General features: G+C 34.5%; 1 protein-coding gene and 1 non-coding gene across 7 annotated transcripts in view; both read left to right on the plus strand.

Annotated features, from left to right (window-relative positions):
• Window positions 1-20,224, plus strand: part of LOC112858881 (putative ATP-dependent RNA helicase DDX60) — a 114,185-nt gene extending 93,961 nt beyond the window's left edge. For 5 of the 6 annotated variants that reach the window (XM_086703904.1, XM_086703905.1, XM_086703903.1 and 2 more), the window contains 5 exons: window positions 3,023-3,170; window positions 3,941-4,083; window positions 8,472-8,623; window positions 16,195-16,257; window positions 19,490-20,224. In XM_086703904.1, the coding sequence (XP_086560030.1) occupies window positions 3,023-3,170; window positions 3,941-4,083; window positions 8,472-8,623; window positions 16,195-16,257; window positions 19,490-19,589 (606 nt within the window). In that variant the 3' untranslated portion in view covers window positions 19,590-20,224. Of the gene's footprint in view, window positions 1-3,022; window positions 3,171-3,940; window positions 4,084-8,471; window positions 8,624-11,573; window positions 11,717-16,194; window positions 16,258-19,489 lie in introns of all 6 variants that reach the window. The other variant, XR_015250137.1, reaches the window with a different exon arrangement.
• Window positions 20,225-21,263: 1,039 nt separating this feature from the next.
• Window positions 21,264-21,365, plus strand: LOC112859179 (U6 spliceosomal RNA). Its single transcript, XR_003223483.1, has one exon. It is a non-coding gene; the product is annotated as a U6 spliceosomal RNA (small nuclear RNA).
• Window positions 21,366-24,741: the final 3,376 nt, after the last annotated feature.

Consider the following 24,741-nt stretch of genomic DNA (forward strand, 5'->3'; position numbering starts at 1 on the left):
AGACCCATGTCCTTATATTTTCTTCTATGAATTTTATAGTTTCAGGTCTTCTTTAAGCCTTTAATCCATTTGAGTTTATTTTTATGTACAGTGTATGGTAAGGGACAGTTTCATTCTTTTATATGTGTATATCAAATTTTGCCTGAAGAAACTATCCTTTCCCCATTGTGTGTTCTTGGCACCCTTGTCAAAGAGCTGCTGACCATATACTGGATTTACTTCTGGACTCTATTCTGTTCCATTTGTCTATAGGTCTTTCATTATGCTGGTACCATACTGTTTTGATACTGTGGCTTTGATATATATTCTGAAATTAGGAATGGTGATGCCTCTGGCTTTGTTTTATTTTCCCCTCAAGGTCATTTTGACTATTCAGGGTGTTTTGTGATTCTGTATGAATTTTGGGATTATTTTTCTATTTCTGTAAAAAATGCCATGGGATTTTGGTAAGAATTATAATGAATCTGTAGGTCACTTTGGATAGTTTTGTCATCTTAATAGTAATTATTCTTTCAATTTATGAACATGGCATGCCTTTCCATTATTTGTGTCCCCTATAATTTCTTGCAGTGTTTTATAGCTTTTAGTGGAGAGACCTTTCACCTCCTTGGTTAAGCTTATTCCTAAATATTTTATTCCTTTGATGCTATTGTAAATGAGATTGTCCTACTTTCCTTTTCAAATACTTAATGTACAGAAACACAAATTTTTTATGTTGATTTTGTATCCTGCAACTTTGCTAATATTGCTTATCAGTTCTAATAGTTTTTGTGTATGTGCTAAAAGAAATATATGCCTTAGGCAAACAAAAAATCTAAACTTGGGAACCTTGAAAATATAACAGGGCATGAAGTGCACTAGAAAGGATAATGTGTGGGTAGATAATACCTACTGTACCTAAAAATAATTGTAATGTATTATAATAAATTTATAATATATGTACATAACTAAAATGCATGACATTTATAATGCAGGTGTTGGGAAGAGTAAATATATTTGAATATTTTAAGGTTCTTGCAGTATTAAGAGTCATGTAAATTAAAGATGTATTTTGTAATCTCTGGGGGTAAAGATTAGCAAAATAATGCACAAATAAGTGATGATAGAAGACAAACTGATAAAAAAAAGAGAAGAACAGAGAAAATAATATATAATATATAGTCAAGATAGAAACCAAATACTAAAATAGTATATATAAACTCAACTGTGTAAGTAACTACATTGAATATATATGTGCTAAATGCATCATGTAAAATACTAACATTTTTAGATTGTATTAAGGAAAAAAAACCCACAGTTATATGCTGTTTATACAAATCACATCTTAGCTATATAGTCCAAGAAAGTTTGAAAGTAAATGCCAGGTCAGAAAATGCCAGATCAATACCAGAAGAATCAGAAACACCTTAAGTGTCTGAAAATTAACAGATTCATTTCCAAATACATGTAGGACATCAGAAGAAATAGCAAAAGAGTTAACATTTTTCTGAGACTGAAAGCATGGGTATAATACAGAGACCTCATGTAGTTGTAAGCCTTTTAACACTATTTGATTTAAAAAAAAAATTGTACTTGTAATGTTTACTATGATAAAATACATTTTGGGTATAAATTAAATTCCTTAAAAAAGAAAATTAAAAAATTAAAATAAGAAAAATACATATAGGACAAAAAAATGGAAATTATAAAATATTTTAATTAAATAGTGAAAGAAGCATACACATACAAGATGCAATTCATTCAGTGATTGTAGGGAAATTTATAGCCTTATAATCATATTGTAGGAAAGAATAGAAGCTGAAAAAAAAATCAATGATTTAATTTTCAACTTAAGAAGCTGGGAAACCAAACAAAAGAAATAGAAAATCTAACTTAAGGGTAAATTTTTCAAATATCAGGAAGGAAAATGGGACATTACTACAGATCTTACTTTGGTCATCAAAAAGAACAAAAGGGGGATATTATGAATGATTTATGCCAAGACATCTGGCTATTTGTACAAAAAGGGAAAATTCCTAGAAAATGTAACTTTCCCAAACTAACCAAGGAAGATATAAGAAGTCCTCAGTGTCTGGTATCAAAGAAATGTGATCAATTGTTTTTAAAAATCTCCACGAAAACAAAACAAATGAACAAACAAAAACAGGCCCAGATGATTTCATTGGAGAATTCTTTCAAACATTCAATGAATACCACCAATTTTTCACAAACTCTTCCAGAGGATAAAAACTCTTTTTGGGAGAAAAACCTAAAATTCATACCAAAACCCTACAAGGACATTATAACAAGGAAAACTATAGATGCATCTCTTTTATGAATGTAGGTGCAAGAATAATTAACAAAATATTGACAAAATGAATCCGGTGAGGTTTGAAAACCTTCCCAACCAAGTGAGAGTTATTCCAGGCATGCAAGTGTACTACTTTTTATTGTTGTTTGCTCTCGAAACATGTTACTAGATTCTTTGAAATATTCAGAAGTGTAATGTAAAAGAAGTGTCAAAGGGGGGAAAGAGAGCGAGACAAACCAAGAAACAGACTTCAAACTATACAGAACACACTGATGGTTACCAGAGGGCAGGTGTGTGGAGGGATGGGTGCAACAGATGATGGGGACTAGGGACTGCACTTGTGATGAACACCCGGTGTTTTACAAAAGAGTTGAATTACTAAATTGCACACCTGAAACTAATATAACACTTTATGTTAGCTAACTAGAATTTAAATAAAAACTTAAAAAAATTTTAAAAAGAGGGTGTCGATGAAGTAGTGTGAAAGCAAATTTTTGAGAGTGAGGGTATTGGTTTTTATAAATGCATATAGAAACAAAAAATGAACTTTACCTTGATTTCACAGATGAAGGAATGAAGCAGTTACATTGTTGAATAAATAGGTAACTACAGAATTATATTGCGGTGTTCTTTGCCATTCTTCCAAAGTTTCAGTTTTTGAGAAAGATATATAGATCTTTCTGAAAAATAGTTGGCCTTTAGGTGTTCTTAATGATCTTCTTGCTGACTTAGGTGTTCCTTGAGGATCTTCCTGAGGATTTTAATGATGCTTTACATGAGTATAACATGAACGTTACAAAAGACTTCGCCTCCTTCCTACTAAGTGTTTCTAAATTGGCTGATATGAAACAGGAATATCAACTCCCATTGTCAAAAATAAGTAAGTATATCCTAGCCCCATTGTGGATTAGAAAGAAAAAGTAATTTTTCTAAGAATATTTTTCCCAGAAGAAGGGTAGAGCCTGGGAAACATCAGTCTGCCTTAAAATAAGGGGATTCTTTCTACTTTCCAAAGAAAGAAAGTCTTGATTATTAGAAGTCAGAAGGGTAATGGAGAATAAAATTAAATAGAGTCATTTGCAAACCCATCTTGATTAAAGGTTGCTTTTGGGGCAAGGCTGGCACATGCATTAAGGACATCTGTAAGATGAAGAGAAACAAGAGACTATTCTGTCACTTGTTTTCTTGAGAGGAAATATGTGTAGTATTCATGAACATAGACTCTTGGCAGATTGCCTGGGTCCAAGCTCTGGCTCTGCTGCTATTAGCAGTGAGACCTTGGGCAAATGAGTTCATACTCATGCCTCCATTTTCTCAAAAAATAGGAAAAAGCACCAAGGTAATAACAGTAATTCGATATTAAAAGATTATGCAATTTAAATGTAGTCTTTTATTACTTGGTGGTCAAGGAACTGAAGTATGCAAAATGTTACATTGATAATTATATTGATAGCTAACATTTATTGAATGAATTCTGTGCTGTTCACTTTATGTCAGATGTACCACTCACTTTATGTGATGTATCTCAGTCTGATGTCGGTCCTGGAAAGTTGAAGGACTCCATATGCAGCATGGTCTAGTATAGGTGCATAAAGCTCAACAGTTCGTCTGATTTTTAAAAATTAATCTATCCCAACCTGTTATGGCAAGATTTCACAGGAAAAGAATGTGAGGATTCCCAACTTGTGTCTCACTTGATGAACTGCAAAGAAGGAAGAGTAGCTATTTCTCCATTTGCTTGCCTCTCTGGAAACTCTGATGGTGATTTGTTTCAGCCAAATACTCCAAACCATGTAAGTGGAAATGGGGTTTATAAATAAAAGATCCTTAAGAAAGAGTTGGATTGGAGCACCTGGGTGGCTCGGTTGGTTAGGCAACCGACTTCGGCTCAGGTCATGATCTTCCAGTGCATGAGTTCGAGCCCGGCATCGGGCTCTGTGCTGACAGCTCAGGGCCTGGAGCCTGCTTCGGATTCTGTGTCTCCTTCTGTCTGTGCCCCTCCCCTGCACTTTCTCTCTCTCTGTCTCAAAAATAAACAAACATTTAAAAATGTTTTTAAAAAGGAGAAAGAATTGGACTTATCCTTCTAGGCTATTTAGAAGGGATTCAAATTTCTCAAATTGAAAAAAAAATTCAGGTGTATGATCAGAATTATCCAGGAAATGTCACTCTTGAGGCCAGTATGATTTCAGCTTTTCAATGTTGGCCTGAGGGACCCTGCTCCATTATGCAGAATTCCCAGTAATACACTTCCCTTCTCTCTTTGTAGATTGGTGCAAGTTTGCCATGAAAAGAGCATATAAAACTATCTTCAAGCTTTCCCAGTATTGTTATAGATGCTGTCAATGCCATATATATTCAGGATCACTAGTGTCCAAAATGCAGTGTAAAGAACTAGACACCTTGGGAATATGCTGGACAACCCACTGCATGTTGGAATAAACTCGTAGAAATTTAATTTATATTTTAACACAAGGTTTGAGAAGAAAAAAACTTCTGTTACATTTGATATTATGGTTTAACGCTAGTGTCAAAACTCCATCCTAGTCCAAAATCAGATAGTCCCCTATTATGTAAAATAGTCCAGTATCACTTAAAAGAATCTTGAAAACCTAAATAGACCCTTGTGCATTTTAAGTCGACACATGCATTTTAATCATGAATTCAAATAATTTCTGATGATATAATTTCCAGCTTTAGATAAACATTGCTAAATTAAAATAAAGCCATCATATCATTTTAATACATAAAAAAGAATATGAATACTGAAGCATTTGAATAACCATAATTATAAAGCTAAAAGCAGTCAAGAATAAAATTTTTAACAATCTCAAATATGGCATAGTTCTTTTCTCTTGTATTTAGATTGTACCTCCCCCTACATAATTTTACCTTAATGTAATATATTTTTAAACATGAAGTCACCCTACCTGACACATTTCTTTGCTTAAATAGTATGCAATTTCAGTTTAATGGTTATTTCCTGTTTATTACAGAAACTTAAATATAATACAAATTTTGAGAAGCATTGCTAAGAATAAAATTAACATTGTATTAGAAATGTATATACAAATGGGATGGACGAAGCTATTTCTTTTAAAATTAGTCCATACAACTGAGGATGAATATTTACTTATTTTTAGAATGAGACAGAGTTCCAAAATTAAAACTTAATTTGAATTCTGAGAAACCTTATTCAAATAGATAAGTAGCTCAGAACGGAGCAACTTTTGTTATAACAGTGGTATACAATTCTTCTAATTCCTTCCGAGTTTGTGCCAAATCACCTAGCAATCTATTATCACAAATATGTTTTGTATGTGCTCTTAATGAATAGCTTAATTAGATCCACTTTAATTTTGTTGAATTCAAATAGTTGGAAACAACCTAATTTAAAAGAAAAAAAGTATTTTTAACTTAGTCTGTAAAGTCATCCATTTTCTTGATAAGAAAGCCGTATTGCTCTTTGTTGGTAGTCTGTACGTTTTCAAACCCCAAGGAAATGTACCATAGTAAGTTTGAGGAGACTTTCTGTTTTATAAGATGAGAGAAAAACATTAATGAAAGAAGAGATGGGAAAGGATTTTTTTTTTTTTTTACCGAAAAGGTATATAGTTCAAAAATGAATTAGAAACTACTGCTCTTGATATTATGTGAAGCTCTTTGAGGCTAGTGCTATAGGGCTTTACCCTCATATGAGTGGTGTCTTACAGATTGTGGAGGAATGTGAAACTCTGGCATGGAAATAATAGAGGATTGAACTTTAGCTTATAAGATTTTATGAAGCTTTTTTCCCCTGTATTTTATTTCTAGAATCATAAACAATTCATTACTTCCATAAGAAGTTTATAGCTAATAACATTGAAAACCAGACATTTTAACAAGACATAATTTTCCCTTTTCTCTATTTTATGATTAATTTAACTTACGGTCAGTATGTACCATTAACTTCTGTTTCCTTGCCATATGCAAAATTTTCCTTGGGGTTTTGGAGGGCATGAATACAGTTATAATAGGGTATAATGTCTGTGTCTTATTGCCACACAGTCACCGTCAATTAGAAGAGATCTTTAAGGTACAGAACATGAACTAATTCAGACTCATTGTTGTTCCTGATGGTGTACTAGAGAGAGGAGGCCAGTTTTATTTCTTCTATTTTGTAGCATCTTGAACTGATGGATATTTTCAGAGTATTCCATGATGGCAACATGCTCTTCGCCTTCCCCAACTCACTTTATGCAAATTTACTTTCCTAGTGTAAGTTATAACCTCTCAAAGCATATTTAGCTTTTATTGTTTGTTAGATTTTAGTTTAATACTAAATATTTATGTTCAATGTTTTTAAATAGCATAGAGATAAGGTATAAAGCATAAAACTAAAATGAACACCCATGGACTCAGGATCTATGTGCTCCTCTTCGATTTTATTCCCTTGCTTCTCCCCTTTCCCCTGGTGGCAGTTATCCAAAATTTTGTGTTTTTAATGCTCCTTTTAAAAATATAATACTGTAAAGTCACTTTTTATATTTGCTGCTTTTGATTTTATGAAAAGTTTCCATAGTTTCCAGAATGTTGTTTTTTTGCTGTTTTGTTTTCTTTTTTGCACTCAACGCTGTTGCCCCTAAGTTTCATTCATATTGTCATGTGAAACTCAATTTTATTTTTATTACTTCATAATATTTCAGAGTGTGAATATAAAAAACCCATTGATATATTTTCCTATTAAAAACTGTTTGTGTTTTTTTCTAGTCTTTACTGTTACAAACTGGGCTGCTGCAAATTTCTGGTATACATGTGCAGCATTTTCCCTTGAATGTAAATCTTCTGGATTTTTGCAGTCAAAACTGTCTTCTGGATCATAATGGAATAAGATTATCCAAGAACTCTTTTTTTAAATTATTTATTTATTTTGGGAGAGAGATAGAGAAAAGTTGGGGGAAGGCTGAGAGAGAGGGTAAGAGAGAATCCCAAACAGGCTCTGAACCATCACCACAGAGCCTGATGGCGGGCTCAAACTCATGAACCATGAGATCATGACCTGGGCTAAAATCAAGAATCTGATGCTTAACCGACTGAGCCACCCAGGTGCCCCAAGAATATTCCAAAACTCTTAATAATAAAAGAGTTTCCCAAGCTACTACCGTATTATTTTAGAAAGTAGTTTTACTGATTAATATATTAGATTTCCTGTTGACCCCATACAGTTTTCAAAACATGAGCAGACATCAAAAGCTATTGGCTTGTTTACTTCCTCCTCCTCTGTCTCCTCTTCTTCCTCCTCCTCCTCACCCTCCTCTTCCTCTCCTTCCTCCTTCTCCTCCCCTTCCTCATCCTCTTCCTCTTTCTCTTACTTCTCCTCTTCTTCTTCTTCTTCTTCTTCTTTTTCTTCCTTCTCCTCCTCCTTTCCCTCCACCTCCTCCTCTTCCTTCTCTTCATTCCCTTTCTTCTGTTTCTTCTCCTTCTCCTTTCTTCTTCCTCCTCCTCCCTCTCCTCCTCCTCCTTCTTCTTTATTTTTCCTTCTTCTTCATCTCCTTCCTCCCCTCCTGCTCCTCCTCCTCATTGTCGTCTTCTTTCTTTCTTTCTTTCTTTCTTTCTTTCTTTCTTTCTTTCTTCATCCTCTTCCTCCTCCTCTTCCTCCTCCTCCTCATCCTCCTCCTCCTCCTTCTCCTCCCCCTCCTCCTTCTTTTCCTTCTCTTTCTCCTCCTCCTTCTTCTCCTTTTCCTTCTCCTCCTTCTTCTCTTATCCCCCTACATCTTTCTCCCTTTCCTTTTAATTCTGGTAATTGTGTTCTAACAATTGTTAGAGTTGTTCAGTTGAACTCTTCTCTTAAACAAGGCACCAGTTCTCTGATACTTTCTTTACAAGGTGTCTCCTGTACAAATTAGGATAATGAAAAAATTTTTAATTAGCTTTTATTTCCTAGTGAGTCTTGTTATTATTCTACTGGTTGGAAGGTTGAAATTGCCAAGAGTATGCTGTGAGGTTAGCAGTGTTCATAGGTACTATTATCTAGGTGTACTTAGGACAGCAACAAACCAGTGTGTATGAAAGACCCCCTCTTCCTTCACCATGAAGAGTATGCTTCAAAAATGTTGATTAAGGAAAAGAACTACAAAGCACAATATAAGAAAGCATTACCTTCCTTTATACATAAATAACAGTAAAAGTTGTATTTCTTTAGGTCATTCTGCGCACAATTGGTATCAATCACACTCAGGCTCCTGTGCTGTGGTCAAAGATATTTGATAACCAAGGAAGAAGAATGCCACTTAATGCTTATGCACTTGATTTCTATAAACATGGTTCCTTGACAGGACTAGTCCAGGACAACAGGTATGTTTTGTCTATCCTCACCTATCCCCCCACTCTCTCTTGCTCTTTAATCATTTCTACTTCTACCTTTATTTCTGTCTCCATGTCTGCATTCATGTCTGTGTCTGCATCTTTCTCTTTCATTTCTACCTCTACCTTTGGTTCTATTTATGTGTCCATCTTTGCGTTGCTATCTAACGGATGAACCTAATGAATTTTAGGCAAAGCCTTTTATAATTTTAAGTATAGGTTAATCATGCTAAATATACTGGAATTTTTTTTCCGGTAGATTAATGGCAAGAGGGAATAACAAACTCTGTGTTATTTTTGTGGTTTACCAACATACTTTTGGGACTTAGGCTGACTCACTTGACCTAAGGATGTACACTACAGATATAAATATTTGTGCATATTCACAGATGTGTTTTTATTTATTACTATCCTATTTTATTCATCATGAGATATTTTAAAACTGAAAAATAATAACAAACAGTGCCATGCTCACCATTATCTGAGAGAAGTATATAAAAAGGTATGTAACTCACACATCTGAGGACTGAGCATATGACAGTTGTGTTAGCTCTTTGGCAGGGAATACATTTTCAAAAACAGTAAGGAGGGGTAAACCATCTTGGATTTACCTGGGAGAAGAAAAATTGGCCCAGACATTGAGCAGGTGGATGTGGGAGGAGCATTCTGTCATACCAGTCAGTAATTCAGTAGGCATTTTATATAAAATTCTGAACAGTATTTATTGAATTAAAGTATTTAAAACTCCAGACACTTGAGAAATGTTGATCAACTTTTTTATATTTCATAGATCACTCATGCAGATGTATTTTATTATATTTTTAAAGTTTTTATTTTGATCACTTGGTGCTTATCACAACAGGTGCACTTCTTAATCCCATCACTTACTTCACCCATCCCTGCCCCCCCACCCCCTCTGATAACATCTGCTTGTTCTCTATAGTTAAGAGTCTGCTTCTTTATTTGCCTCTATCTCTCTTTTTCCCTATGCTTATTTGTTTTGTTATTAAATTACTCAGATGAGTAAAATCATGTGGTATTTGTCTTTCTCTGGATGACTTATTTCACTTAGTATTCTACTCTTGAGCTCCACCCATGTCATCACAAATGGCATTTTTAATTCTTTTTTATGGCTGAATAATGTTCCATTATATATATATAAATCACTTCTTTATCCATTCATCAATTGATGGACACCTGGGCTGTTTCCATATCTTGGCTATTGTAAATAATACTGCTATAAACATAGGAGTGCATGTATCCCTTTGAATTAGTGTTTTTGTATGCTTTGGATAAATACCCAGTAAAGCAATTGCTGCATTGAAGGATAGTTCTACTTTTAACGTTTTGAGGAGCTTCCATACAGTTTTCCACAGTGGCTGCATCAGTTCATACTCCCACCAACAGTGTAAGAAGCTTCCCCTTTTTTCACATCCTTGACAACACTTGTTTTTTGTGCTTTTGATTGTAGCCATTCTGACAGGTGTGAGGTTATATCCCATTGTAGTTTTGATTTGCATTTCCCTGATGGCAAGGGATGATGAGCATCTCCTCGTTTGTCTTTTGGCCATCTGTATGTCCTCCTTAGAGAAATGTCCATTATGTCTTCTGGCATTTTTAATTGGATTTGTGTGTGTGTGTGTGTGTGTGTGTGTGTGTGTGTGTGTGTGTGTGTTGATTTTTGTAAGTTCTTTATATAGTTTGGATACAATCCATTATGGGATATGTCATCTGCAAATATCTTCTCCCATTTTATAGGTTGCCTTTTAGTTTTGTTGATTCCTTCACTGTGCAAAAACTACTTTTTTTTTTGAAGTAGGCTTCATGTCCAGTGTGGGGCTTGATCTCATGACCCTGAGATCAAAAGTCTCACACTCTACTGACTGAGCCATCCAGACACCCTGAAGCTACTTATTTTTGATGTAGTCCTAATGATTTATGTTTGTTTTTGTTTCCCTTGCCTCAAGGGACCTATCTAGAAAAAAGTTGCTATGGCCAATGTCAAACAAGTTATTGCTTGTGTTCTCTTCTAGGATTTTTATGGTTTCAGGTCTCACATTTAGGTCTATAATCCATCTTGAATTTACTTTTGTATATGGTGTAAGAAAGTTTTCCAGTTTCGTTCTTCTGCATATTGCTGTCTAGTTTTCCTAACATCATTTGTTATCCATTTGTTGAGGAGACCATTGTTTTTCCATTGGATATTCTTTCCTGCTTTGTTGAAGACTAATTGATCATATAATTGTGGATTTATTGATGGGATTTCTATTCTGTTCTATTGATCTACTTTTGTACCAGTACCATACTGTGTTGATTACCACAGCTTTGTAATATAACCTGAAGTCTGGAATTATGTTGCCTCTAGTTTTGCTTTTCTTTTTCAAGTTTGCTTTGGCTATTCAGGGTCTCTCATGGTTCCATACTAATTTTAGGATTGTTTGTTCTAACTCCGTTAAAATGCTGGTAGTATTTTGATAGGGATTGCTTTAAATGTTTACCTTACTTTGGGTGGTAAAGACATTTTAACAATATGTGTTTTTCCAATCCACAAGTATGGAATGTCTTTCCACTTCTTTGTGTCATCTTCAATTTCTTTCATTAACATTTTATAGTTTTCAGAATACAGGTCTTTTACCTCTTTGGTTACGTTTATTTCTAGGTATCTTATTGTTTTCTGGTGCAATTCTAAATGCGGTTGATTTATTAATTTCTCCTACTGCTGCTTCCTCCCTGTGTATAGAAATGCAACAGATTTCTGTACGGTGATTTTTGTATCTTGTGACTTTACTGAATTCATTTATCAGCTCTAGCTGATTTTTAGTGGAATCTTTCTGGTTTTCTATATATAGTGTCATACGATCTACGAATAGTGAAAGTTTTACTCCTTCATACCAATTTGTATGCCTTTTGTTTCTTTTCGTTGTCTGACTGCTGTGGATAGGACTTCCAGGACTATATTGAATAAAAGTGGTGAAAGTGGACATTCTGTCTTGTTCCTGACCATAGAGGACAAGCTCTCAGTTTTTCCCCTTTGATGATGATGTTAGCTGTGGGTTTTTCCTAAATAGACTTTATTATGTTGAGGTACGTTCCCTCTAAACCTACTTTGTTCAGGGTTTTTATTATGAATGGATGTTGTACTTTGTCAAATGCTTTTTTTGTGTGTCTATTGAAATGATCATATGGTTCTTATTCTTTCTCTTATTGATGTGATATGTCATATGGTTGATTTATAAATATTGAACCACACTTGCAACTCAGGAATAAATCCCACTTGATTGTGGTTAATGGTTTTTTATTTTTTTATTTTTTTTTCATGGTGAAACATTCTTTAATGTATTGCTTTTTTAATATATTTTTTACATTTATTTATTTATTTATTTATTTATTTATTTTTTAATCTTAAAATTTTATTTTATTTATTTTTAATATGAAATTTATTTTAAATGTGTTGCTGGATTTAGTTTGCTGGTAGTTTGTTGAAAGTTTTTTTGATCCATATTCATTAGCGATATTGGCCTTTTTTTTGTGGTGTCTCTACTTGTTTTTGGTATGACAGTAATGCTGGCCTCATAGAGTGAATTTAGGAGTTTTCCTTACTCTTGCATTTTTTTGGAATAGTTTGAGATGAATAGGTTTTAACTCTTCTTTAAATTTTTGGTACAATTTGCCTGTGAAGACATCTGGTATTGGACTTTGGTTTGTTGGGAGTTTTTTGATCACTGATTTAATTTTGTTACTGGTAGTCAGTCTGCTCATATTTTCTGTTTTTTCCTGTTTTGGTTTTGGTAGGTTTCATGTTTCTAGGAATTTATTCATTTCCTGTAGGTTGTCTAATTTGCTGGCATATAGTTTTTCATAATATACTGTTATAATTATTTGTATTTTTGTTAGTGTTGGTTTTTATTTTTCCCCGCTCATTTGTGATTTTATTAGTTGTGTCCTTTCTCCTTTTTTTGATAAGTCTGGAGAGTGATTTATCAATTTTATTCATTTTTTTCAAAGACCCAGCTTCTGATTTCATCAACCTATTTTTTTTTTTTTTTTTAGTTTCTATATCATTTATTTATGCTCTAATCTTTATTATATCCTTCCTTCTGCTGGCTTTAGGTTTTGCTTATTGTTCTTTTTTTTAACTCCTTTGAGTGTAAGATTAGTTTTTTGTTTTTTGGTTTTTTTATTTGAGATTTTTCTTTCTTCTTGAGTAGGCCTGTTTTTCTATAAACGTCCCTCTTAGGACTGCTTTTGCTGCATCCCAAAGGTTTTAGACCTATGTATTTTCATTTTCATTTGTTTACATGTATTTTTTATTTCTTCTTTGATTTCTTATTTGACACATTCAGTGTGTAATAGTATGTTACTTAACCTCCATCTCTTTGCGGTCATTGCAAATTTTTTCTTGTGGTTTATTTCTAGTTTCATAACATTGTGGTCAGAAAAGATGTATGGTACGATTTAATCTTTTTTGAATTAGTTGAGGCTTGTTTTATGGCCTAATACATGATCTATTCTCCAGAATGTTCCATGTGTACTTGAAAGGAATGTGTATTCTGATGTTTTAGGATAGAATGTTCTAGATATATCTGTTAAGTTCAGCTGATCCAGTGTGTAATTCAAAGCCATTATTTCCTTGACAATTTTCTGTTTAGTTGATCTGTCCATTGATGTAAGTGGGGGTGTTAATGCCCCCTACTCTTATTGTGTTGTTATCAATTAATTCCTTTATGTTCATTATTAACTGTTTCATGTATTTGGGTGCTTTACTTCTTGTTACAGTCTTTGTTTTAAAGTTGAGTTTGTTCATTATAAGTATTGCTACTCTGGCTTTCTTTTGATATTCATTTGTATGATAAATGTCCATCCTCTCACTTTCAATCTGCAGGTGTCTTCAGGACTAAAAATGCTCTTATAAGCAGTATATAGATGAGTCTTTTTCTAAAAAAAATCCATTCTGTCACCCTGTGTCATTGATTCAAGTATTTAGTCCATTTACATTCAGTGTAATTATTGATACATATATATTTATTGATATTTTATTACTTGTTTTGTGGTTCTTTCTGAAAATTTTCTCTGGTTCTTTCTTGTCATTTTCTTTTTCATGATTTGATGGATTTCTTTAGTGATATATTTGGCTTTCTTTCTCTTTATTCTTTGCATATTAATTAGTGGTTTTGATTTTTGGTTACCATTAGGTTATATCTTCTGAATATAGCCATCTATCTTAAGTAGATGGTCAGTTAATTTGAACCCATTCTTTACTCCTCTCCTCCCCATGTTTTAAGTACATGGTGTCTTATTTTCATACTTTAATTTTGTGAGTTCTTTGGCTGGTATTTTACAAAAAAGATTCATTTATACTGATTTTGTGTTTCCCACCTTCATACTGTCAATTTTGGTGTTTCATTTTTCCTTAGCATCCTCTTTAATATTTCTTGGAGGGCTGGTTTAGTGGTCATGAACTGCTTTAGTTTTTGTCTAGGAAACTCTTTATTTCTTCTTCTATTTTGAATGATAGACTTGCTGGATAGAGTATCCTTGACTACAGATTTTTCCTATTCAGCATTTTGAATATATCATGCCACTTCCTTCTTGCTTGGAAAGTTTCTGCTGAAAAAGACCCTGATAGCCTAATGGGATTTCCCTTATATGTAACTGTCTTATTTTGTTTTGCTGCTTTTAAATTGTTTTCCTTATCACTATATTTTGCCATTTTAGTTGTGTCTTGGTGTTTATCTGCTTTTGTTGATTTTGTTGGGAGTTCTTTGTGCCTCTTGGATCTGGATATCTATTTCATTCCCCTGATTAGAGAGGTTTTCAGCTATTATTTCTTTAAATAAATCATTTGTCTCCTTTTATTTCTCCTGGGACTTCTATAATATGAATGTTTTTATGTTTGATAGAGTCACTGAGTTCCCCAAGTCTGTTCTTGTTTTGCATAATTCTTTTTTTTTTCTTTTGTTCAGCTTGATTACTTTCTAATACTGTGTTTTCTAGGTCATTAATTTGTTCCTCTGCTTCTTCCATCCTGCTGTTCATTCCATCATTCATGTTTGTGTTTTTGTTTATTGAGCCCTTTATCTCTGATATATTATAACTTATCTCTGTGTTAAGGTTCTCACTCATGTCTTCCATTCTTAAGTCCAATGGGTATCTTTAGGATCATTTCTTTAAATTCTCTATCAGACATGTTACTTATATCTGTTTCAAGGCCATGGCCTTGTCCTGTTTTTTCATTTGGGACAAATTCCTCTGTCTTCTCATTTTGTCTAAGTCTCTGTGTCTGCTCTATGTTAGGAAACTCAGCTACTTCCCCTGTTTTTTACAGTAATGGCCTTATGTAGAGGAGCTCCTATGTTGGTAGACATGGTATAGGCACAGGTTTGGGCTGGTCTTCTTTGGGAGGGTACCTGCAGCACTGGGACTGAGGCAAGAATGACTGGGAAGGGTGGTTCCAACAGAGTGTGTGTGGGGATAAGGCTTGGTGTGAGCAAGTTAGGTAGCGAGTGTCAGCTGTTAGCATGGTGCTGGTTCCTGCAGGTGGCCCTTTGCCTATGCTGAGGGATGGGGGAGGAAATTATGCTGGCCAGTTTCTTTGTTCCCAGAGGGGTCTCTTGTGAACACTGCCTCTCTGAAACATACTCTGAGAAGAGCAAATAACCTCCCCACTGTGTGCCGCAGCCACTCTTCAGGTAACTCTTTTCATGCTGTGCATCTGTGGGCTGTTTGCCCTGTCTTCTCTCCAAGAGCAGCCCCGATGCCTTTGGGCTCTATCTGTGCCACAGCTACTGACCTTTAAAACTTCAGGCTTTATTTAGGCCCTGCTGGTTGTAAGAACTCATGAAATTTAGACCGTCTCATTTTCCAAGCCAGTTGGTATGGGGAAACATCTCCTTGTACAATCCCCTATGTGCTAGTCTGTCTCTTGCCCTTCTCCATGCCTGTGGCTCCCTCCCCATTGCAGCAGCCACAGTATGTTTCTCTCCCAAACCGTGTCTCTGTGCTTCTTACCTTTTTTGATGTGGCCTCTTGTCTACCTTTAGTTGTGGAATTTGTTTTGTCAGTCTTCAGGTTGATTCTGGTGTATTTAGGATGTTTTGATAGTTATCTAGTTGTATTCATGGGATGAAGCAGGCTTCGGGTCTTCCTACCCTGCCGCCTTCTTCCCCCTCGGATGTATTTCTGATCATTTTTAAAAATATTTTTAAATATTTAAATATTTTTAAAAATATGACTCATTGTCATGAATAAAAGTAGTTGTGACATTAGTAAATAGTCTGATTCTTCCCTTTTGATTCTGCAGCCCCCATTCACTCTTCTGAGCTTAACTTTCCTACTTTGGTTTTCTCCTGAAATGGTCAGTCTCCTATGCGTATTGTATTTGTGATATTTGAATTCATAATTATCACTCCTGTTGATTGAATTATCCTTTAGGATTGTGGCATTCTAATAAACATGTCTTGACAGATTAAAGTAATCTCTTATTGACAAAGCCAAAATTTCAGTATCAAATAAGTTCTTTAATGTTTTTATACTATTAATTTTCAAAATGATATTTTGTTTAGGATGAATGAAGGAACTGCTTATGAGTTGTTGAAAGATTTTGCACTCACCATTCGATCTATCAGGTATGTTATATACTTTAAGTATTGATTTCATATTTTCCAAAATTTTAATGGTAATTAAATTGAGTTTGTTGACCTCATACTTTTTTTAAGTTTATTTAATTTGAGAGAGAGAGTGCTTGAGCATGAGTAGGGGAGGAGCAGAGAGAGAAGGAGAGAGAGAATGCCAAGCGGGCTTTGCATTGTCAGTGCAGAGCCCATGCAGGGCTCAGACTCATGAACCATGAGATCGCCATCTGAGCTGAAATCAAGAGTCAGATCCTTAACTGACTGAGCCACCCAGGCACCCCTGTTGACCTTATACTTAGAAGTGGCACTGAGCTTCTTAGATGTCACACCTTTCAACTCCCCAAACAATTTGCAGAGCTTCTCTTCAACACCCTGTTGCCCTGGTTCTATAGTAGAATTAATTCCAAAGCCCATTTGACGTAAGGTTTAATTCAGACCAGAACCCTAGCCTCAGGCACTGCATAATAGGACGATATTCCAAAACCTCAGGAATTCCTAGATGCTAGTATTCTGTTTCCATAACCAGTGTTTGTCAGATACATGATACTTCACAGGGCCCCTTAGGGCTCCATTGGTCCCTGGTTATATATCAATTTACATATTCTGGATTCTCTTGCTTTATACAGTGTTTTGCCCAGGCTTCATCTGACACTAATCTCTCATATTGGCTTCCTGTTTTCATCTTTAACAGAGCTCTGTGGGGACCCAAACAATTCCAAACTTTATATGGATACCCCCATCCTAAGGCTCTATTAGAAGATCCATCCTTAAGCCCATCATGTATTTCCTGGTTAAATATACATCTTCCTAAAGCCTCTGTTCTGCATGTACCTTAATACTTTATGGGTTTTCCCTATTCTATCACTTGCTTTAAAAATTATATTTCTTCACATATATGAATACATGTAATTTGCCATGAATCTCTTCATCTTCATGAAGTTGTTGCTAATTAGGTCATTGTTTTTTTTTTATTTTTTTGATACAAGATTAGTTAGACCTGTTTGGATGTTTTATACAGAGAATGAAACTATGATGATGCTAGAGCAGAGGGAACTGCTCTAGTTTCTTGAGTATCTCTATGTAGTGTATTTCTTGAGTAGCTCATAGTTATTCAAGAGCATCTCAAGAAACTCCAGAGACTTTGGAGCTGTCTCAAAATCTGATCCTAGAAATATCATTCATTTTTTTCTTTAAAAATTATTGAAACATTACTGATTTGAGGAATATGTTTAAGCATTTAAGATACAGATAATCATTAAATCTATCCCTTCTTTGAACATAATCTTACAGTGTAGTGTGAGGAAACTTACTTGTAGATATTAAAAAGGTAATAAGTGCTAGGGTGACAGATAAGGGGGCAACTAACTTGACCTTGGATTCAGAGAAAGATTTTCAAATGAAGTAATTTTTTTCACTAAGTCTTAAGGTGTATTAAGGGGGCGGAGGAAATAGTGTTTTCAAAGTACAGAAATGAGAAAGGGCCTGATATGTCAGGTATTGGCTTCGATCTCACTATAGTGGCATAGGGAATATGGGAGTTGTGATAGGGATGGGGGAAGATGCTGAGTTGCTTAAAGGAACTTTAAAGACAATTTGGATACCTTGAGAAGGGTCTTAATTCTCATATTATGGAGTTTGGGCTTAATATTTTGAATAATGTGTAGACAATGCATAGACATGAGTATGATATGGGTCTATGGTTTATATGTGTGACAGAGATGTGTATGGCTTATATATGTGGCAGAAACTCAAAGGCTATAACAGCCATGCAGGTGAGAGTGGGTGTGGGTCTGAATTAAGGAATAGAACTAATGATGATTAGAGAAGTATTTATGAGATAGTATTCAAAGAAACTGTCAATAAAGGCCATGTAGTTGGTCAAGATAACAAGGTTTCTATTTTAGTTAATGATACATAAGAAACATAAAAGTAAGGATGAGGTTGGAGGAGGACTAAGAACCAAAAATAGTGAGTTAGAATTTATATATGTCACATAATATCTGTGGGAAATCATTCAAGAGGAAATGGTCGGTGTCATAATTATAGGTCTGTAACTAGGAGGAAATTCAGTGTTACAGATACAGATCTGGTCATTGTTTGTAGTAGGTCAATGAAGACACTAGGAAAAATTCTGGAACTCTAGTGAAACCAAGGTAATAGGAATTACAATAGGTTGATAAAAAGATCCTGATTGTGTTCAGTACTTTATCACTGCAGCTGCACGGTTCATTTGTGGATTTCCTCTCTCCTTTCTTTTCACCTGCATATTCATTTCTTATTGCTGCTATAACAAATTACCACAAATTTAGTGGTTTAAACCAACACAAATTTATTATCTTACAGTTCTGGAAGCCTGAAATCCAAAATGGGTCTAACTGGGTTAAAATCAAGATGTTGGCAAAGCTCATTTCTTTCTGGAGGTTTTAGGACAATCTGCTCTATTGTCTTTTCCGGGCTCCAGAGGCTGCTGGCATTATTTTTATCATGGTCCCCTTCCCTCTTCAAAGCCAGCAATGGTGGGGAAAGTCTTACATTGAGATGAGCTCTCTCTTGCCTCCCTCTCCCGCTTACAAGAACCTTTGAGACTATAATGGGCTAACCCAGAAAATCCAGAATAATTTTTCTATCTCAAAGTCACCTGATCAGCAACTTCAATTCCATCTGCAACCTTAATTCTCCATTGCCATGTAAACTAACATGGTCCTAGATTTCTGAGGATTAGAACATAAATCTCTCTGGAAGACCATTATTCTGTTTATTACACCCTGTTTTTTTCTTTTTAATTTTCTTACATATATAGGTAAAGGAAGTAATATTTTGCCCTTCTTAGCAGTAGTTACTTGTGGGTTTCAGTATATATTGGACACGGTAGCCAAAAAAAAAAAAATCACAAGATAGCCTCTAAAGAGGTGTATGGAGAAAGGAGGGGAATTTGTGTTGTTGCTTTCGAAGGGAAGAGGGATAGGTTTACATGAAATTTGTTGGCCTTTAAAATCCTCTTGGTAATTGATGTGAAGAGGAACTGTACGGGAACTGTTTTGTTATCTTTATTTTGTTATTTTTTCCATTCAAGGTTTTTTTTAAGATAAACATGTTTTTTATCATCATTCTTCATATTTTTCTAACATTTCATCATGTAATGGGATTTTCTTAATTCTTCCCACATGGAGAAAGTCCTTCTTATAGTACTGACTCTCACTAAAATACTGTGTATTTCCATTTACAGTGTTTCCTTGCGTGAACTATGTGAAAATGAAGATGACAATGTGGTCTTAGCATTTGAACAATTGAGTGAAACCTTTTTTGAAAAACTTAACCGAGTTTAAAAACAAAGACTATCCAGATCACTTAAAATTTTTCCGTGAGCATTTTTCAAGTCATATTTTGTGATCCTCATATTTTTGGTCATAAATACATATATAATGAAGTGGAAGTAACAATTTGGAGTCAGAATTATAATCAAACTTGGCATGTCTTTCATGAGTACCCTTGGAAAAGTTATTTAATGTCTTTGAATCTTGGCTTCTTTATATAGTTGAATAATAATGCCTATGTTTCAGCTAGTTTGTGGATTGATTGAGAAAATGCGAAGATTTTGTTTGTGACTGAAGAACAATTTTTACTCTGTGAGGCCTAAACAAATATTACGTTCTCAACATTTTTTGCCTCAATGTCATAATTTATAAAAGTCTATTAAGGCTAGAATAAGCTACTACAGTACACTGAAGTTGAAATATATTTTCTTTAATTAACTTAAATGTGATTATATGACTTATATATATGGTCTTTAAAATGTTGGCTTGTAGTAAACTTGAACTACTTTTTTAAAAAATATAAATGAGAGTTCTGGCATGAATCCTGTGATGTTTTAAAACAAACTTAGCTTGTGATTTGGCTTGATTTTAATTGTATATAAATGACTGAAAAACCACAAAGAAATAAAATGGGTGTAGTCAACTTACCATTGGTCTCTTTGTGTTAAGTCTATGCATCTGTCAAACTATTTGCACACACATATACATTTTGTATATAATAAATAGTTCACATATAATCACTTTCACTCCCTAGCCTTAAGCCTCAGATCACAGTTTTAGAAACTATTTTAGACCCTCAACTTGAGTATTTTATCCTCAGAGCAAAAGGTCTGTTCTCTCCTTCTATCCAGATGTCTTACTGAAGATGATCTTTTGTATGAAATTATTTATACATATATTACATTGGTTTAGAAAAACACCTGTGCTTCATTTTGTCTGGAGATAAAAGAATACTCTGTTACCTGGACATGTCCCATTATTGCATGTGCCATGTTAGGGGTCTCTAGTTTCCTTGGTTTAGACCCATTCACATTATTGAAAACTTGCAATGTAACAATTTCTGGACACCAAAATACATAGAAACCAAAGCCGTTTCTATTGACCACTCAATGGTCAGTAGCCCACTACTGATCTTTCCTAGAAACACTGATACACAATAGTAATAAATTGTCACGTTGGTTTCCACCTCTCACTTGTGGTTTCATAAGTCTGATGAATACATGAAGATTTTTTTTCCATGACTGAACCAAACTGGCTCCCTAAGTTTTAGGGATAGACTAAGATTATTTCCTATAAACTGGCATTCTAGTAAAAGAGGAAGTTATACCTAACCTCTTTAAGGTAGGTCTAATGGTCAGCTTCCTTTGCTTCCTTTTTGCCTTTTAGCAATAACTCTAAAAAGTAACGTGGAGCAACTTTTGAAAAGAGAATTTATGTAGGAACTCTGAAAACATTTTATGTTCCATTTCTTGTGATAATGTGAAATTTTTCTTTCTGAGAAATATGTATAGACACCCTGGTAAGATTTACTGGAGAATCATTATTACCACCGTAATTTATTCCCATTTTTTTCCCATGAGAGGAAAACATCATATTGGCATTAGGTCTATAAAGGGTCTTCTGGAAGAGCCACTTGTAAAAATTTTTATGTTGAGAAAAAGATGCAAATGCTGGAAATAATATACCATGCTCACTTCAGCAGCACATACACTGAAACAGGAAGGATACAGAGAAGATTAGCACATGCTCCTGGATAACATGCAAATTTGTGAACTATTCCATATTAAAAATATATGTATATACCTGTGCATATGTGGTTAATTCATTTATGACAAAGGAGCCAAGAATAGACAATGGTGAAGGGAATATCTCTACAATAAATGTTGCTGGGAAAAATGGACAGCCACATGCCAAAGAATGAAACTGGACCAATATCTGACACCATACACAAAAATTAATTCAAAATGGAGTAAAGACATAAAAATAAGATGAATCCATAAAAATCCTTGAAGAAAACTAGGCGAGTTCCTTGACAACATTGATATTGACAATGATATTTTGGATTTGACACCAAAAGCAAAGGCAACAAAAGCAAAATAAACAGGTGGGACTATATAAAGTTAAAAAGCTTCTGCACAGCAATGTAGACCATCAACAAAATAAAAAGGCAACATGCCAATGAAGAAAAAATATTTGCAAAGGATAAATCAGATAAGGGGTTAATATCCAAAATGTATAAGGAATTCATGCAACTCAACACCCAAAACCCTCCAAATAATCCAATTAAAATGGGCAGATGACCTGAATAGACATTTATCCAAAGAACACATACAGATGGTCAACAGACACATGAGAAGATGCTAAACATCACTTATCAGCAGGGAAATGCAAATCAAAACTACAAGAGGTATCATGTAGTTTCCTCATGTCTGAGAAAATGGTTATTCAAGTGTTGGCAGATGTGGAGAATAAGGAACCCTTGTGCACTATTTTGGGAATGGTGCAGCCACTGTGGAAAATACTATGGGAGTCCCTCACAAAATAAAAAATAGAATTACCATATGACCCAGGAATCTCATTTCTGAACATTTATCTGAAGGAAATGAAAATGCTAACTGAAAAAGATATATGCACTCTGATGTTCACTGAAGCATTATTTACAATAACCAAGACATGGATGGAATCTAAGTGTCCATTGATGGATGAATGGATAAGTAAAAATGTGGGATATATATATATATATATATATATGAATATTATTCAGCTATAAAAATGAATGAGATTTTTGTCATTGGCCACAACACGGATGGAACTTCAGGTCAGTCATTATGCTAAGTCAAATAAGTCGGAGAAAGACAAAGACCATATGATCTCACTTATACATTGAATCTATAAAATAAAACAAAAATTGAACTCATAGCAGTGAAGAGATTGGTTGTTACCAGAAGTGGGAGGTGGGGTGGGTAAAATGGGTAAAGGGGGTAAAAAGTTACAAACTTTCACTTGTAGAATAAGTAGGTTATAGGATAGGGGTGCCTGGGTGGCTCAGTTGGTTAGGCATCTGACTTCAGCTCAGGTCATGATCTTGCAGTTTGTGAGTTTGATCCTCGCGTCAGGCTCTGTGCTGACAGCTTGGAGCCTGGAGCTTGCTTCAGACTCTGTGTCTGCCTCCCTCTCTCTGCTCCTCCCCTGCTCACGCTCTGTCTCTCCAAAAATAAATAAACATAAAAAAAATAAATCATAGGATCTAATATAAAGCATGGCGATTATAGTTAATAATGCTGTATTGTATATTTGAAAGTTGCCAAGAGAGTAAATCTTAAAAGTTCTCATCACAAGAAAGAAATTTGTAATTATGTGTGGTGATAACTAGATTTATTGTGATCATTTCATAAATATACAAATATATACAAAATATACAAATACCAAAACATTTAGGTATACTAATATATTGTGTCAATTATATCTCAATAAAAAAAAATAATACAGAGAGATCCTATGCATCCTTTACCTAGTTTCCTAAATGGTAACATTTTGCATAATTATAGTACAATATCAAAATTAGGAAACTGATATAAATATAACCCATTATTCAGATTCCATCAGTTTTACATGCACTCATTCCTGTGTATTTAGTTCTAAGCAGTTTTGTTGCATGTGTAGTTTTGTGTGACCAGCATTACAGCGAGATACAGAACACTTCCGTTACCAAAAGGAATCTTCCTGCTCTTTTATAATCAAAACCACTCCCCTCTCAACTCCCTCCTGCTTCTCCCTGAGTCCCATCTAATTACACACTCCTGCCCCCAACTGTAACCTCCACCAACCTCCAGCTGTTCTCTAATTCCGTAATTTTTGTCATTTCAAGACCTGTAGAAGTGGAATCTTACAATACGTAACCTTTTGAGATTGGCTTTTTTCACTCAGCATAATTACCTTGAGATTAATCCAGGTTGTTACATGTGTCGATAGTGTGTTCCTTTTCATTGCTGAATAGTATTCCATAGTATGGTTGGTTGTACCAGTTTGTTTAACCATTTAACCCACTGAAGGACATTTGGGTTGTTTCCAGCTTTTGGCTATTAGAAGTAAAGCTGCTATTAATATTTATATTTCCTCTGTTTCTTGTTCTGTTTCTCTCTCTCTCTCTTTTTTTTTTTTTTTTTTTTTTTTTTGCCTTCCTGTGAATTACCTAAAAATCTTTGGATTCCATATTGATTTACTTATAGTGGTTTTGAGTATATCACTTTGCACAGTTTTCTTAGTGGTTGCAATATACGTGGATGACTTATCACAGTCTACTGGTATCAAGTTTTACTATGCTACTTTTACTTAGATCCCTTTAGTCTTCCTCCTTTTTGAATATAGCTATCTTAGATGTTTGTCTACATACATCAAGCACCACATCAGAATGTTAAAATTTCTGTTTTAATCATTAAATATGATGTAAGAATCTCATGAGAAGAATTATTATATTTAACTCTATTTTTACCCATTCTGATTTTAGTTTTTTCTTTTTTGAAGGTGCAGGCTTTCTTTTATAATCCTTTCCTTTCTGTTTAAAGGACTTTCTTTACCATTCTTTTCTTTTTCTAATTTTTTTAATGTTTATTTATTTTTGAGAGAGAACATGCATGAGCATGCAGAGGGGCAGAGAGAGAGGGAGACACAGAACTCAAAGCAGGCTTCAAGCTCTGTGCGGAGAGCACAGAGCCTGATGTGGGATTTGAACTCATGAACTGTGAGATCATGACCTGAGCCAAAGTCAGACACTTAACCGACTGAGCCACCCAGGTGCCTCTCCCTTTACCCATTCTTGAAGGATAGATTTGCTAGTGAAAATTATCTTAATTTTGCTTCAGTGGACAGTTTTTATTTTCTCCTCATTTCTAAAAAATATCTTCACTAGAGGTAGAATTTATGATTGGCAGGTTTTTAAAATTGTCAGTTCTTGAAAAGTGTGCCACTTCTGGCCTTCATGGTTTCAGATGAGAAACCCAGTGTAATTTGAATCGGTATTCTGCTATTGGTTATGTGTTGTTTCTTTCTGTTTGCTTTCAAGATTTTTTTCTTTGTCTTTAGTTTTTAGGAATTTAATTATGGTGTTTTCTTCGCATGCTTTTTAAAATTTAGGGTCCACTTACGTTTTTCACTCTGTAGGTAT

The sequence above is a fragment of the Puma concolor genome, chromosome B1 (genome assembly GCF_028749965.1).
Source record: "Puma concolor isolate L17-30 chromosome B1, mPumCon1.1.hap2, whole genome shotgun sequence".
Classification (NCBI taxonomy): domain Eukaryota; kingdom Metazoa; phylum Chordata; class Mammalia; order Carnivora; family Felidae; genus Puma; species Puma concolor.